We start from the raw sequence: 17,314 nt of genomic DNA, 5'->3' as shown, positions 1-17,314 counted from the left end.
AACAATCACAACCATCTCCCTTTGTACTATGTGTGTTCCAACCAGTGGAGAGTTTTCCCCTGATTCCCATTGAATCCAGTTTTGCTAGGGCTCCTTGATGCCAGACTCAGTCAAATGTGGCCTTGATGTAAAGGGCAGTCACTCTCACCTCATCTCGGGAGTTCAGCTCTTTTGTCCATGTTTGAACCAAGGCTGTAATGAGGTCAGGAGCTGAATGGCCCTGGTGGAACCCAAACTGGGCATCAGTGAGCAGGTTATTGCTAAGCAAGTGCTGCTTGATAGCACTGTTGATGACTCCATCACTTTACTGATGGTCGAGAGGTGACTGATGAGACGGTAATTGGCAGAGTTGGATTTGTCCTGCTTTTTGTGTACAGGACATACCTGGGCAATTTTCCACATAGCCGGGTAGATGCCAGTGTTGTCGCTGTACTGGAACAGCTTGGTTAGGGGCGCGGCAAGTTCTGGAGCACAAGACTTCAGTACTATTGCCGAAATATTATCAGGGCCCGTAGCCTTTGCAGTATTCAGTACCTTCAGCTGTTTCTTGATATCACGTGGAGTGAATCGAATTGGCTGAAGACTGGCATCTGCGATGCTGGGGAACTTCGGAGGAGGCCGAGATGGATCATCCACTCAGCGCTTCTGGCTGAAGATTGTTGCAAATGCTTCAGGCTTATCTTTTGCACTGATGTGCTGGGCTTCCCCCATCATTGGGGATGGGGATATTTGTGGAGCCTCCTCCTCCAGTTGTTTAATTGTCCACCACCATTCACAACTGGATGTGGCAGGACTGCAGAGCCTAGATCTGATCCGTTGGTTGTGGGATCGCTTAGCTCTGTCTATCACTTGCTGCATTTGCTGTTTGTCACGCAAGTAATCCTGTGTTATAGCTTCACCAGGTTGACACCTCATTTTTAGCAGCCTGGTGCTGCTCCTGGTATGCCCTCCTGCACTCTTCATTGAACCAGGGTTGATCCCCTGGCTTGATGGTAATGGTAGAGTGGGGAATATGCCAGGCCATGAGGTTACAGATTGTGTTCGAGTACAATTCTGCTGCTGCTGATGGCCTCATGGATGCCCAGTCTCGAGTTGCTGGAGTTGTTCGAAGTCTATACCACTTAGTACGGTGGTAGTGCCACACAACACCATGGAGGGTATCCTCAATGTCAAGATGGAACTTAGGCAGCACAAGGACTGTGCGATGGTCGCTCGTACCGATACTGTCATGGACAGATACATCTGCAGCAATGGGGATGAGGTCAAGTATGTTTTTTCTCTCTTTGCCAGTACTTTTTGTTTTTATTTATGTTTTTCCCACTTGTTGGTTCCCTCACCACCTGCCGCAGACCCAATCTAGCAGCTATGTCCTTTAGGACTCGGCCAGCTCGGTCAGTAGTGATGCTACTGAGCCACTCTTGGTGTTGGACATTGAAGTCCCCCACCCAGAGTACATTCTGCACCCTTGCCACTCTCAGTGCTTCCTCCAAGTGGTGTTCAACATGGAGGAACACTGATTCATCAGCTGAGGGAGGGTGGTACATGGTTATCAGCAGGAGGTTTCCTTGCCCATGTTTGACCTGATGCCATGAGACTTCATGGGGTCCAGAGTCAAGTTTGAGGACTCCCAGGGAAACTCCCTCCCGACTGTATACCATTGTGCCACCACCTCTGCTGGGCCTGTCCTGCCAGTGGGACAGGACATACCCAGGGATGGTGATGGTGGTGTCTGGGACATTATCTGTAAGGTATGATTCTGTGAGAATGACTATGTCAGGCTGTTGCTTGACTAGTCTGTGAGACAGCTCTCCCAATTTAAGGAGGACTCTGCAGGATTGACAGGGCTGAGATTGCCTTTGTCGTTTTCAGTGCCTAGATCGAGGCCGGTTTCATTTATTTTTTGAGACTTTGTAGTGGTTTGATACCACTGAGTGGCTTGCTGGGCCATTTCACAGGGCAGTTAAGAGTCAACCACATTGCTGTTGGTCTGGAGTCACATGTAGGCCAGACCAGGAAAGGGCAGCAGATTTCCTTCCCTAAAGGACATTAGTGAAACAGATGATTTTTTCGACAATTGGCAATGGTTTCATGGTCGTCATTAAACTTTTATTTCCAGATTTTTATTGAATTGATTTGAATTGGTTCAAATCTCGAGTCCCCAGATCATTAACCTGTGTCTCTGGGTTACGAGTCCAGCAACCAATGTCACTGTGCCACCACCTCCCTGTTTGGGAGTTTGAGAGTTACGGTCACTCTCAGTCAGTTTGGGATTGTCACCCTCAGTCATTTTTGGAGTTATGCTCATTTTCAATCAGTTTCGGAGTTACAGTTGCTCTCGGTCAGTTTCGGAGTTACAGTCGCTCTCGGTCAGTTTCGGACTTACAGTCGCTCTCGGTCAGTTTCGGACTTACAGTCGCTCTCGGTCAGTTTCGGAGTTACAGTCGCTCTTGGTCAGTTTCGGAGTTACAGTCGCTCCCGGTCAGTTTCGGAGTTACAGTTGCTCTCGGTCAGTTTCGGACTTACAGTTGCTCTCGGTCAGTTTTGGAGTTATAGTCACTCTTGGTCAGTATGGGAGTTATGGTCACTCTCGGTCAGTTGGAGGAATAATGTGTGGATGGTTTGGAATGACATGGACAGCATGCAAAGGGTTAATAAACAGGGATGAATTGATGTAAAACCTGGGACCAAAGGTGAACAGATTGAGGCCCGACAAACTCACCCAGTTCCCATTCCAGTATCTGGGATGTCAGGATTACAACTGGATCCCACTGATCCTGGTCCAGGTTTTCCACAAATATTCCCCCCCACTTCCCACTGAACGTTCTCACTAAGGCAGGGTTAAGAAGTGAGCGTACATATTATACATTCCCTGCTTTGTAACTGTTGCTCTGTTCGAGAAGTTACTCCAGGGAAAAAGAGACAGACTCCTGTTCCCAGTCGCTGTTCACACTTACACCTGTTCACACACACTCCCTGTTCACACCGACAACTGTTCACACCTACACTTGTTCACTCCTGCACCTGTTCACATTCACTCCCTGTTCAGATCTAAACCTGTTCCACACTCACTCCCTATTCACACTCACTCTTTGTTCACACTTACATCTGTTCCACACTCACTTGTTCACACCTACACCTGTTCACTCCTACACCTGTTCCTCAGTCAGTGAGGGATAAGGGAGGTCTGATGTGAGCATTTTGTGCCTGTCTTGAACATGTAATTGTGATATTGTAGATTTTGTAAAAAAAAAATCTATTCTTCCTTTTTAAATGGACACAAGAATCCCTAAAGATGGCTGCCAGAAGTCATCTGATCTCTTTTCGACTGCAGTGTTGTCAAGCTTCTGGAAAGCTCCGAGTTTTTTAAATTCAATCATGGGACGTGGGCGTCGCTGGCTAGACCAGCATTTTTATTGCCCATCCCTAATTGCCCTTGAGAAGGTGGTGGTGAGCTGCCTCCTTGAAGCGCTACAGTCCATGTGGTGTAGGTACACCCACAGTGCTGTTAGGGAGGGAGTTCCAGGATCTTGACCCAGCGACAGTGAAGGAATGGCGATATATTTCCAAGTCAGGATGGTGAGTGACTTGGAGGGGAACTTCCAGGTGGTGATGTTCCCATCTATCTGCTGCCCTGGTCCTTCTAGATGGTAGTGGTTTTGGGTTTGGAAGGTGCTGTCTAAGGAGCTTTGGTGAATTCCTGCAGTGCATCTTGTAGATGGGACACACTGCTGCTACTGTGTCGGTGGTGGAGGGAGTGAATGTTTGTGGATGTGGTGCCAATCAAGCGGCTGCTTTGTCCTGGACAGTGTCAAGCTTCTTGAGTGTTGTAGGAGCTGCACTCACCCAGGCAAGTGGACACTCCTGACTTGTGTTTTGTAGATGGTGGACAGGCTTTGGGGAGTTAGGAGGTGAGTTACTTGCCACAGGATTTCTAGCCTCTGACCTGCTCTTGTAGCCAGAGTATTTATATGGCTGGTCCAGTTCAGTTTCTGGTCAATGGTAATGGCCAGGATATTGATAGTGGGGGATTCAGCGATGGTAATGCCAGTGAATGTCATGGGGCGATGGTTAGATTCTCTCTTGTTGGAGATGGTCGTTGCCTGGCACTTGTGTGGCATGAATGTTACTATCCACTTGTCAGCCCAAGCCTGGATATTGTCCAGGTCTTGCTGCACATGAACACAGACTGCTTCAGTATCTGAGGAGTCGTGAATGGTGCTGAACATTGTGCAATTATCTGTGAACATCCCCACTTCAGACCTTATGATGGAAGGAAGGTCATTGATGAAGCAGCTGAAGATGGTTGGGCCGAGGACACTACCCTTAGGAACTCCAGCAGTGATGTCCTGGAGCTGAGATGATTGACCTCCAACAACCACAACCATCTTCCTTTATGCTAGGTATGACTCCAACCAGCAGAAAACAGGAGCTTTCATTCACTCCCAGGACCTGTTCTGCTTGTTGAGTCCAATTGCAAAGGCAAAATTCCAATTCTTCAACCACAGAAGCCACTGCAGCTGCTAAACAAAATCTCAATTTCAACCACTTCACTTTGGAAAGAAGGAATTCAAGCAAAGGTCTGGCAATGATATCTCACAGAGACTGATGCAAAATCTCATCTTTCATTATGTTTATTCCTTTACCTGTAATAAACTATCCTTTACCTTGTTTAACACTAAAGCTTGCCTGCTGGGTTAGTTTTAAAATGAACCACTCGTACATTATAAGGGGGCTACAAACAGACACACACACACACACACACAAACACACACATACACACACACACAAACACACACACAAACATACACACACACACAGACACACACACACAAACACACACACACATACACACACACAAACACACACACACATACACACACAAACACACACATACACAAACACACACACAAACACACACACACACAAACACACACACACAAACACACCACACACACCCATACACATACACACACACACAAACACACCACACACACACGCATACAAACACACACACACGCAAAAAAACACACAAACACGTACACACACAAACAGACACACTGACACACACAAACACACAAGCAGACACACATGCAAATACACGCAAACACACACACGCACACAAACACATACACAAACACACACATACAAAGACACACACACACAGCCTCACAAACACAAACACACACACACAGCCTCACAAACGCAAACACACACACACAGACTCAAACACACAAACACGTACACATACAAACGCACACAAAGACACACACACACACAAACACACACATAGAAACAGACACACAGACACACACACAAGCACATATACAGAATCACACACAAACACACACATACACAAACACGCACACGCAAACACACATGCAAGCACACAAGGACTCACACACACAAGCACACACAGACTCACACACGCAAACACACATACACATACACAAACTGTCTACTTTCATGTGGTCATGACTGTTCCCCATACGGGAATAGAGCCTGGGTCAGCAGGTCACAGGTCACAGGTCAGAGAGCATCGCTTTGACTTACGGCCACTTGTGTTGGGGTCAGGAAGGCCTGGAGAGAGAAACAGAAACAGAAAGAATTAGAGAAACGTCTGATTAATAATCTTCATTGTTCAACACACCAATAAAACCCATCAGATGGAGGAATCAGGGGATCCACTAAACTCAAGCACACAAAGAACTCAGGATTCGCTTGTTGCACTCTGAGTGCTCACTCCAGCCCTCGGTGAGACCAGTTAGGGGTGTTAAAATATTCATGTGGAGTGAACATGTGATTAGTGTGTGAGTACATTCTCATTCCGTGTGATTAGCGTGTGTATCGACAGGGTTAATCGATAAGGGTGTCAGTATTCACACTGACCCTCCCTCTATTCCTGTCACTCTCTGTTTTGTGACCTCGGGACATTCTGCGGCAGTGACCACAGATTGTCCCTCACAACCTTCACATCCTGATCAGCTTCAGATTTTTATTACAGTGAAGCTGATTCACCTTCCACCTTCCCCAGCTGTTCCCCAGATGTTCATGCAGCTATTAACATTCCACTCTCAGCCCAGTCTCCACCTCACTGCTGCCTCTCTATCTGTGTGTGTGCATAAAGAGAGAGATTTCATCATATTTAACACATACATCGATTATAACCTCACCCTCGACACAACACCAGCTATTCCAACTTCTTTACTGACTGCAACTTTACACAGATAGAAATGTTCAAAAGATTGAGATGTTTTGATAGAGTAAATAAGGAGAAACTGTTTCCAGTAACAGGAGGGTCGGTAACCAGATGGACACAGATTGAAGAGAATCGGTGAGATAACCAGAGGGGGAGATGAGGAGAATTTTTTTTACACAGCGAGTTGTTGTGATCTGGAACGCGCTGCCTGAAAGGGCGGTGGAAGCAGATTCAATAATAACTTTCAAAAGGGAATTGGATAAATAGAGTGACAGAGTTATTCTGGCACAGGAGGAGGCCATTCAACCCATTGAGGTCATGCTAGCTCTCTGTAGAGCAATCCAACTCAGTCCCATTCTCCCGCTCTATCCCTGTCACCCTGTAAGTTTATTTCCATTAAACACCCATCCAATTTCCTTTTGAAATCATCGCTATCTCCACTTCCATCTCCAAATACTTAAAAAGGGGACATTTGCAGGGATATGGGGAAAGAGCAGGAGCAGTGGGGCTAATTGGAGAGCTCCTTCAAAGAGCTAGCACAGATATGATGGGCCGAATGGCTGTAAGATTTGATGATTCTGCATCTGTACAAGTTCCCACTGCCGGTCTCTGTTCCCACATGAACACAATCTGAATGATTGATTGGGCTGTAATTTGGAATCAGTGCATTGCTGGGAGTTCCAATGAGAGTGAAATATGAAGTGAATGTTGTGCTGACATTGGCCTGGGCCAGAGAGACGCTGGTTACTCACAGACATTGGCTGTCCCTTTGGGGATTGGGAGGTAAGAGCCTGCCCTCCAGGGTCGGCCTTGAAAACCTTTCTTGCACCTCTCACAGTCCAGCCCCGTCGTGTTGTGCTCACACTCACAGCTCAGCTCCCCATTCTCCAAGATACAGTTGTTGGCGTGAAGGTTACACTTGCACCTGGGGAAAGAGAACAGCAAAGCTGGATTGAATTAAGCTGAGGAACTGTGTTAGAGCCCAGACTCTCCGCTCAGGGACTCTGCTCCGGCCATTACCAGCTTCACTCTGGAACAACAACATGATTGTCCCCACTTGTTGTATATCAAACCAGGCGACAGGAAGGTCCCCGTGTTTCTGCTGATTAATGATCAGATTCTCGGCAGCAAAAAGGACAAGTTAGGAGTGAGTTTATAATCAGCCCAATGCCCGAGACCCACAAAGAAAGAACATGCATTTATATAGCACCTGTCACAACCTCAAGCTCTCCCAAACAAATATCATTGGGGTTTAAGCTCTTCGGGACGTGCTGAGGTAATTCAGGTGCTATAGAAATGCAAGTTTGTCCTTAACAACAGCAAATTACCACAACAATTGGCACATGGTTGTCTGTCCCTCGATTCGAGGATGATGTGGACTCAGGGCCAGGGGTCTTCATGTAACTGAACAGGCCAATTCTGGAGCCACGGATCTGTGGACACATGGGACAGGATGTCCCACGAGGCAGTGGGATCCGGAATGCAGTGTTTATTCCTTTTCTTTCCCTTCCTGCTGCTGCTCTGCCTCATCGTTAAGACATTGGGACTCAAAGCCTGATGCAGTTTGATGGACAAGTTGTGGCCATTTTGAACGATTGGTAACAAACTCCTCCCAGTCATTAATATTAATGCTGCTGAGCTTCGAGGAAAACATCTGAAACTCTCCTTGCATTTATATAGCGCCTTTAACACAGTGAAATATCCCAAGGTGCTTCACAGGAGTGTCACCAAACAAAACCTGACACTGAGCCAAATAAGGACACAATCAGACAGGTGACCAAAAGCTCGGTCAAACAGGTAGGTTTGAAGGAGAATCTAAAAGCAGGAGAAGCAGAGAGGTTTAGGGAGGGAATTCCAGAGCTTAGGGTCCGGGCAGCTGAAACCATGAGTACCACTGGTGGAATGATTTCAATCGCGGATACTCGAGACGCTGGAATTGGAGGGGGGGCTGAGATCGTGGAGGGTTGTAGGGCCGGAGAAGATTAGAGAGATTGAGAGGGGCGAGGCCATGAAGGGATTGGAAAACAGGATTGAGAATTTTAAAATCGAGGCATTGACAGGCTAGGGGCCAAAGCAGGTCGGCAACAATAACAGCAGCAAAGAAATAATCCTTACATTTATATATCGCCTTTAACAAAATAAACACCACAAGGTGTTCACAGGAGTGTTCATCAGACAGAGTTTGACAGCAAATCACATGAGGGGGAGACATTCAGTAAGTGACTGAAGATAAATTACTGAAGGGTTGATAACCTCAACATTCTCTCTACTCCTGGGACAGTCAACAAACTGCAGCATCCTCAGTGAAGCCAATTCCTCCAGTATAGTGACTGTGACCGTGTGAAATCAGCTCTGCTGTTCCGGACACTATCCACATGGCAAATAATCAGTTTCCGAAGCAGATCCACTTTTCACAACGTAAGGATGGCACCCGATCTCAAGCAGGGCAGGGAAAATGTTTTAAGGACACTCTGAAGGCCTCATTGAAAGGAGACAAATTGACATCGGTGTGTGGGAGGAACATGCCACATACCAGACCTCATCCAACCAACCGCAACAGTCAGAAACTGAGCACATAAACTCTGCTGCGGAGAAGCGACAAGAGCAGAAGGAGAGAGAGAGAGAGCAGAACCCTAGTTCGAGAGGACCCCCTTCCTCACAACAACTCTTCTCCTCCCTGCCCAAAGACCTGTGGCTCGAGGATTGACCAGCTGAGTCACCTGAGGACACACACATCAGGGAGCCTGGCAGACGTCATCCTCGTCTCGAGGGACTGACCACAACACATCCATTTTTTACCCAAATCCCAAACCAACTGGATTGTTCCCAGAGTTTGTTCAGAAAGGGTTAAACTCGGGAATTCTTCAAGGGATCAAACTGAAATCATACAATTTCCGCTGGGAGAGGTACAACTGGGATTGCAGGACTTTAAATGATGAGTAATTGTTGATTGATGAATAATTAAATATTAACTCTGCTACAATAAAACACTAAACTTACACAAGCATCATCTTTTGCTGAACGTTTATAAAATATAATTAATTCATTCATTTGAAGATTGAATTCCCTGCACTGGCTACAGTGTTGGTTTACCACAATCTCCAGCTTCAGACCAGGTGAATGAGCAACATTTAGTGATAGAACGAGTGTGAATTAGAGAACAAGTGAATCCCCCTATAAGTTGAAATGTGACAATGAAACTGACAGAAGTGAATATCAGTCATTCAGCATCAGTGAAAGAGGAACCATCGTTTGGGATTTGGAAGGAGTTGGTTGGAGTCGATGATCTGCTTCACTCCTGTGCAAGACCATGTTACAAAATGTTAACCAGCCGATTTTAACCCCATCCCCGCACAGCTCGGAGTCTACCCCAGCTCCTCCCCTCCCCTCCCCTCAATCAGTGATCAAGGGGTAAATTCCACAGTCACCACACCCTCCAATTTCATCTGGGATTGGGGGCTCCTCACTCCAATAAAGGAAGAGCTTGCATTTCGATAGCACCTTTCCCAACCTCAGGACAACCCACAGTGCTTCACAGCCAAAGGAAGTCTGTTTTGAAGCATAGTCACCCCAGGAATGGAGGAAACTTGGCAGCCAATTTGCACACAGCAAGATCCCACAAACAGCAATGTCATGATGACTGGATAGTCTGTTTTAGTGATGTTGGTTGGAGGATGAATATTGGCCAGGACACCTGGGTTAATTCTCCTGCACTTCATTGAAATTATGACCATGGAAACTTTTATATCCACCTGAGAGGGCAGATGGAGCATCGGTTCAAACTCTCATCCAAAACACAACACCTCAGACAGTGCAACACTCCCTCAGCACTGACCCTCTGACAGTGCAGCACTCCCTCAGTATTGCACTGGGAGGTCCAGCCTGCATTTTGTGCTCAACTCTCTGGATCAGGACTTGAACCCACAACTTTCAGACTTAGAGTTGAGACTGGTCCCTGCAGAGCCATGGCTGACAGGGTGTTAAATCGGGATATAATTAAACTCTGCAGCCCAAAAGTAAGAGGAATGTAAAGGGACACAGTGACAGCCTGGGAAATGGCCAACTGAGGGCTGATGTCAGGAAACAGTTCACACTGAGTGGATTCCAAATCCAGAAAATGTGGGGGTCAAATCACTCTGGAGCCTTTCACCAAGAACTCAGTCACTGCGATGGGTGTTTGCAGATTATGTGGAAGGTTGGGCTGGGATGGGGTGGGTGCGGGGCTGGGGGGGCAGGGCTGGGGGCGGGGTTGGGCTAGGCTGGGCCAGTCTCCTGGTGAAATATTTCCATTTTAAGGACACAATCACATCACTGACATTAACATCGACTGTGAAACCATCTCTCCACCATTGGCGGCTGCATCATCATCGGTCTGAACATTAATATAGTAATTGTACCTTTAAGGAATGTAGCATCTGTAGCTTTAAGGCTTATTGTGTTGTATTTACGTGACAGTGTGAATGAATCAGCTCTAAGCGTGGGAATCCTGAGAGTGGGAGTCCTTCTCCTTGTTGTGGAGCTTGCTGCAAGCATGTAACTGCTGCTGCCGCCTGTAAATAAAGTTCAGTGTTTCTAATGAGCAACCTGCCTGGAAAATCAAGTCCATAACAAATTGGTGGTGAGGATAAATCGGGTCCGGTGTTGTCCCTTGCCCAGAGACTGTGAGTATCTTGTTTAAACAGAAAAAAAGGATGATATACTCACAAGATATGCCATATTTTGGCAGGATTGACACCTTCAAACCATCCATAGAGGATTGGTGTCAGTTGTCAATATGTTGAATGCCTTGGGTTTTATTTCCAGGCAAATGAAATAACAGATGAGGAAAAGAGGAGAGCAATTCTCCTAAGCATTTGTCCGGGGAAACCCTATATTTTAATCCGAAGTTTGACAGCCCTGAACACCCCTGATTCGCAGGCCTTCAGTGAATTGGTAAAACTCATTAAGGGGCACTTTCAACCCAAACCCTCAGTCACCATGCAGAGGTTCAGGTTTAATTCGAGGGTTAGAACCCCGGGGGAGACCACTGCTAAATACGTGGTGAAATTGAAACAACTGACTGAAGACTGGGATTTCGGGGAGACCCTAAGTGATATGCGCAGGGATCGTTTGGTCTGTGGTGTGCAAGATGATGCCATTCAATGATGATTATTAGCTGAAGTAAACCTCGATTTTAAAAAACTATGGGAAACAGCGCTCGCGATGGAAAGTGCCGAACGGGACGCGCAGGATATACAAGGTACAAAAAATGGTCCCGTTTTCCAGTTGGGGTGGGAACTCACAGCCGGGTATGGCGCGAAAAGCCAGGACTCCACCGCGAAGCAGGAGACAGTCTCCGCTACCCGGAAATATAAAATAAATACAGGAAACAGCTCAGCAGCAAATCTGGAAAGCAAGTGTTACCGATGTGGGAGCTCTCGTACTCCTAAAACTTGCCATTTTAAAGAGGTGGAGTGCTATTTTTGCCATAAAAGAGGACACACACACTGAAGCATTGTAAAGCAAGAGTGAGACAGATTCCCAGGCAGCAAACTAAACTGATCGAAGTGCATCACGTGGAAGAACCAGAAACCACCAATTCGGACATTTACTCCCCATTTAATGTAAAAGTAGGGAAGACAGAGCTGATCACTGTTACCCTGCAGGTAAATGGAAAACCTTTAATGATGGAAGTGGACACTGGAGCTTCAACCACTGTCGTGGGAAACACACCTTCAAATATTGAAACAAGGGGACTCAACAATTGAATTTGGAGCAGACTTCAGCCAAATTGAAACCTTATACTGGTGAAGCTGCCCAGGAGGAGGGCATTATCACTGTGTCTGTTTATTATAAGCACCAAACAGCATAACTCCCGCGATGGTCGTAGGAGGCGAAGGACCAAACCTTCTAGGTCAGGATTGATTGAAAGAAATTAAAGTGAATTGGTCTGAAATGTATCAGTTACGAGCAGGAGGAGTGCCAGAGCTGCTGAATAAACATGACCAGGCTTTTCAAGACCAACTGGGGAGAATCAAAGGCCGACAGGCTACGATCTACATGGACTCAGAAGCAACTCCTCATTCCTTTAAAGCAAGGCCGGTGCCATATGCTCGGAGGGATGGCGCTGACACTGAATTGAACCATTTAGAGAGGCTGGGGGTCATCCAGCTGGTTCAAATCTCAGAGTGGGCAGCACCTATAGCCCCTGTCTTAAAACCGGATCAGACCAGCCGGATCTGTGGGGACTGTAAACTAACAGTAAACAAAACCCCCAAGCTGGACAAGTGCACCATCCCCAAGATTATGCTAAATTAGCAGGAGGAACAACTTATACTAAACTAGATATGAGTCACACGCATCAGCAGCTGGAACTGGGTGATGCCCCCAGAGAGTTTCTGACCATAAACACCCACAAAGGGTGATATCAATACACGCGTCTGCCCCTCGGTGTTTCTTCAGCCTGTGCGATTTTCCAGAGGATGATGGAGAGTTTGCTACCAGGACTACCTCAAGTCGTTGTCTACCCAGACAACACCCTAATAGTGAGGCTCACAGAAGCTGAACACTTGGCTAATTTGGAGAAAGTCTTGAAACGATTTTTGAAAGCAGGGGTGAGCTCAGAAAAAGAGAAGTGCACTTTTCAGGCAAGCGAAGCTGTTTATTTGGGCCACCGGGTGGATGCTGAAGGGTTACACCCGGTAGAAGATAAAGTTAAAGCTACTAAGGAGGCACCTTCGTCTAAAAATGTCTCTGAACTCAAGTCATTCTTAGGTGTGGTTAATTATTATGGCCGATTCCTGCCCAACTTATCAACAGTCTGTGTCCCTCTACATTCATTATGAAAGAAAAACCAGCGTTAGGTTTGGGAGTCACCCCAAGAAGAAGCCTTCACTAAAGTTAAACAGCTCTTGCACTATTCAAACTTGTTAGTACACTACGATCTGACAAAGGAGCTGGTGCCAACCTGCGATGCGTCCCTCTATGGTGTGGGAGCGGTCCTATCGCACAAGATGGACAACGGTTCAGAAAGGCTGATAGGCTCCGTGTCCAGGACCCTTTCCACAGTAATTCACAAATCGAGACAGAAGGATTATCGATTATTTTCGGAGTTAAAAAATTCCATCAATACGTACATGGCTGACATTTTATGATAGTGTTTGACCACAAACCGTTCTTGGGTCTGTTCAGTGAAGGAAAAGCTATCCCTCCCATAGCTTCTGCACGGGTTCAAAGATGGGCTCTAATTTTACTCACCTATGAATACACTTTGGTGTCCAGACCCAGGGATGCATGTAGCCAATGCTGATGCCTCAAGTCACCTTCCTTTGCAGGAGAACAATGAAGATTCCCCAGTTCCCCAAGAGTATTGACGATGAATTTCCTGGATTCCTCGCCAGTCTGCACAAGGCAGATAAGAAACTGGATGAATCGTGATCCACTCCTGTCTAGAGCGAGAGGCCAAGTGTTGAATGGATGGTCCCGGGAACCAGTCCCTGATGAATCGAAGCCATTCTTCACTGGGAGGAATGAATTGAGCAGTCAGGGTGGTATCCCTGTTACAGGATGCGCGAGTAGTTGTTCCTTCACAAGGAAGGGAACCACTCTTCGCAGAACCTCACGGGGCATATCCCAGAATCTCAGGAATGAAGATATTGGCGCAAAGTTACATTTGGTGTCCGGGCATGGACGATGATATCGGGAAGTTAAACACTGTTTACAACGCCAACAACGACAGAAGTTACCTGTTGTGGCCCCACTACACCTGTGGGAATGGCCTGGTGGGCCCTGGGTGAGACGGCACAGAGATTACGTCGGTCCTTTTCTAGGCACCATGTTCCTGTTAATAGCTGACGCACATTCCGGATGGCCAGACATGTACGGGGTTAGGTCGCCAACGTCAGGTGTGACTATGGAAACATTATTACGCCAAAGCTTTTCTACACGTGGATTGCCAGAAGTAATTGTCTCAGACAATGGTCCTGTGTTCACTGGTGCTGAATTTCAAAGATTTGTGAGCCTAAATGGTATCAAACACGTAAGGAAGGCACCGTATCATCCATCATCGAGCGGATTAGCTGAGAGAGCAGTGCAGGCTTTTAAAGCTGGGATGAAAAAATTATCAGGAGGATCATTGGAGACGAAACTTTCACGTTTCCTGTTTCACTATCGAACAATCCCCACCCCCACCCACACACTACTACACCTTCAACACCTTCAGAGTTACTCACAGACAACTTTGAAAGAGATGAAGCCTGGTACTTCCCTATTTGGAGGGGAAGGTGGAGAAAAGTCAAGGGAATCAAAAAGTGACTCATGATTTGCAGAGCTGTGAGCGAGAGTTTACTATTGGTGAAGCAGCATTCGTTACAAAACTTAGGCGGTGGATGGAGTTGCTCAGCTAGTGTAATAGCTTCTGTGGCCGGACCCTTTATTGTAGAATTGGAGGGCTGGATCACCGGCAAACATACAGTTCATTTGGGAAGAAGGGAGAAACCCCCAAAAAATGATGTTGTAGAACCAATGGTCCCTCTTGAAATTGTTCCACCAAGGATAGACATACCCGATGTCTCTGTCGGAGTGGATAACACTGAACGGCCTGAGCCTCAGGAGGTACCTGATGTTACTGTGGTTCCAGATAATGTGGACCCTGTAAGAGATTCGAAAGTCGTGGAGCCACAACATTCCACCCGGATCAGGAAACCACCAGAGAGACTCAACTGATAATTCCATGACCCGTGTATATATTTGTAATGTCATGAAGGTGAATGTTCTTGTAAATACAAACTGCACAAAACATTTAAATGAGGAGGAATGTGGTAAATGTAGCTTTTAGAATTATTGTGTTGCATAATATCACATGTGAATCAGCTCTAAGTACGGGAACCTTAGTTGTGGAGCTTGATGGAAGCATGTAACTGCTGCTGCAGCCTGTAAATAAAGTTCAATGTTTCTAATGAGAAACCTGTCTAGCAAATCAAGTCCATAACAAATAACCTCTGGAGTTCCCTCCCTAAACCTCTCCCCCTCTCCACCACTCTCTCCTCCTTTAAAACACACTTTCAGGCCTGCCCCTTTGAACAAGATTTTGTTCAAATATCTCCTTACGGGGCTCAGGGTCACAATTGTGTCAGAATTAAGCTCCTGTGAAGCACCTTGAGACATTTTACTACGTTAAAGGTGCTGTATAAATGCAAAGTGCTGTTGTTTAATAAATGTGATTTCGTAAGGCCCAAAGTGCTGAAACGTGAGAATGATGCTCTCAGTTCATCTGTGCTGACAGTATCAAGTCAGTCTGTAACTCTCTACAAAGCTGAAGATTCACTATCTGCAGATTGCACCTTGTACATTTTGCAAATTGGCAGTTCTGAGCACATTTTACTAAACTAAGCAAAATGCAGACAGTTCCTTAGAGACAATTGAAAGGCAGCGTAAACACTTTGCTGCTCCTGTTCTCTAATTAGTGTTTGAAGATTCTCCTGCGCTAAAAGCTCGAGTGAATCTCCCAGAAGCTGAGTCTAGAATAATGAGGTAATGGTTCTGAGCCCTGGCGATTGTGTGATGGGTGAATGGGGACACACTGTTCGAGACTGAATATAGATTGAACAAGAAGGAGATATTCAGTCAGACTAATTCACAAAATCATCAGCAGCTTTGAAACTGTTTCCAGTGGCAGGAGGGTCGGTAACCAGAGGGACACAGATTGAAGGGAATTGGCATAAGAACCAGAGGGGGAGATGAGGAGAATTTATTTTTACACAGCGAGTTGTTGTGATCTGGAATGCGCTGCCTGAAAGGGCGGTGGAAGCAGATTCAATAATAACTTTCAAAAGGGAATTGGACAAATAGGTGGGGGGAAAATACAGGGCGATGGGGGAAGGGCAGGGGGAGAGTGGGACTAATTGGAGAGGTCTTTCTGGGCTGAATAGCCTCCTCCTGTGTTATAAGATTCTTTGATTCTGTGAATCCTGATGAGGTTGGAGATTGACAGAGATGAGGGGAAAGGGAGAGTTTGTGCTCACTTTGTGCTGCTTGATGGGTTAAACACTGAACAGGAAAGCGCTCCCTCATGGTGAGCCAGTCAGCTGGACTGAAAGCTCATTAACAAGCCCATCACCAGGGGTGGGGGAGATGTTGCAGTGCCTGCTCTGTGTACACAGTCATTCAGAGAAGGTATCACAGTGATACAGGGCAGCTGACAGTGCTGAGAGACTGGGGGAGGCATCACGATCCATTGCTGTTAACTCTCACCAGTTACCGAGGGCTCACATCAGCCGCTCGGAGCAGAAGCAGTGAGGAACTCTCACCCTCCAGGAATCTGCCACAGACTGAGAGTCGCTCCAGATGTTAGCTCTGATAGCGTGACTCCAGATGTTCAATGACTGAGAACCTTCCAGACGTATCCCCTGAGAAATTGCACCCTAGCTGTTAACTCTGATAGTTTCCCTTGTCAGGAGGGTTTAAACTAACTTGGCAGGGTGGGTGGGAGCCAGGAGGTAACATTAGAGAGGGAAAAGCAAGGTACACAGAGAATCGGGAGAGCCAGACAGCATTAGAGTAAAAAATAGTCAGGTATTAGGTAGAGTCAGAGTCAGAGGGAATGTAATAAAGTTTAAACTGAGTTAACGGTGCATCCATGTGAACACATCGAGTGTGGTAAATAGGGTCGGTGAGCTGCAGGCACAGAGAGAGCCATGCAGAAATATGATGTTGTGGTGAGAAAGGAGGCCTGACTCAAAAAAGGACAGGACTGGGTAACTAAATATTTCTGGATACAAGGATTTCAGGAAAGCTAGGAAAGGAAAGATAGGAGGGGTGGCGATATTGATTAAGGATAATATTACCGCGATGGAGGGGACGTCCTAGAGGAGTCAAGGACAGAATCTATTTGGTTAAAGCTAAGAAACAATTGAGGTAACATTACACAACTGACTATTCTATTGACCAGCTAGTATGAAGGATACAGAGGAACACATTTGCAGGGAAATTGCAAAAACGAGGGAGTAGTTATACTTCAGAAATACTTTGTTTTAACACTTTGTGCTCCTCCTGTGAAGCACCTGGAGTCGTTTTATTACATCAAAGGTGCTATATAAATATAAGCTGTTGTAGTAATTGTAATGGTGGACTTTAATTATC

The 17,314-nt window shown here is 46.3% G+C and overlaps 1 protein-coding gene across 3 annotated transcripts in view; it reads right to left on the bottom strand.

Moving 5' to 3' along the window:
* Positions 1 to 17,314, bottom strand: part of LOC144692123 (netrin-G1-like) — a 76,310-nt gene that overhangs the window by 14,209 nt on the left and 44,787 nt on the right. For all 3 annotated transcript variants that reach the window (XM_078560620.1, XM_078560621.1, XM_078560622.1), the window contains exons 3-4: positions 6,949 to 7,121; positions 5,551 to 5,577 (exon numbers count right to left, since the gene is read on the bottom strand). In XM_078560620.1, coding sequence (XP_078416746.1) covers positions 5,551 to 5,577; positions 6,949 to 7,121 — 200 coding nt within the window. The remainder of the gene's footprint in view (positions 1 to 5,550; positions 5,578 to 6,948; positions 7,122 to 17,314) is intronic.

The sequence above is a fragment of the Cetorhinus maximus genome, chromosome 17 (genome assembly GCF_964194155.1).
Source record: "Cetorhinus maximus chromosome 17, sCetMax3.hap1.1, whole genome shotgun sequence".
Lineage (NCBI taxonomy): Eukaryota > Metazoa > Chordata > Chondrichthyes > Lamniformes > Cetorhinidae > Cetorhinus > Cetorhinus maximus.
The sequence above is the reverse complement of the archived record's forward strand: the minus strand, read 5'-3'. Positions and strand labels throughout refer to the sequence as shown.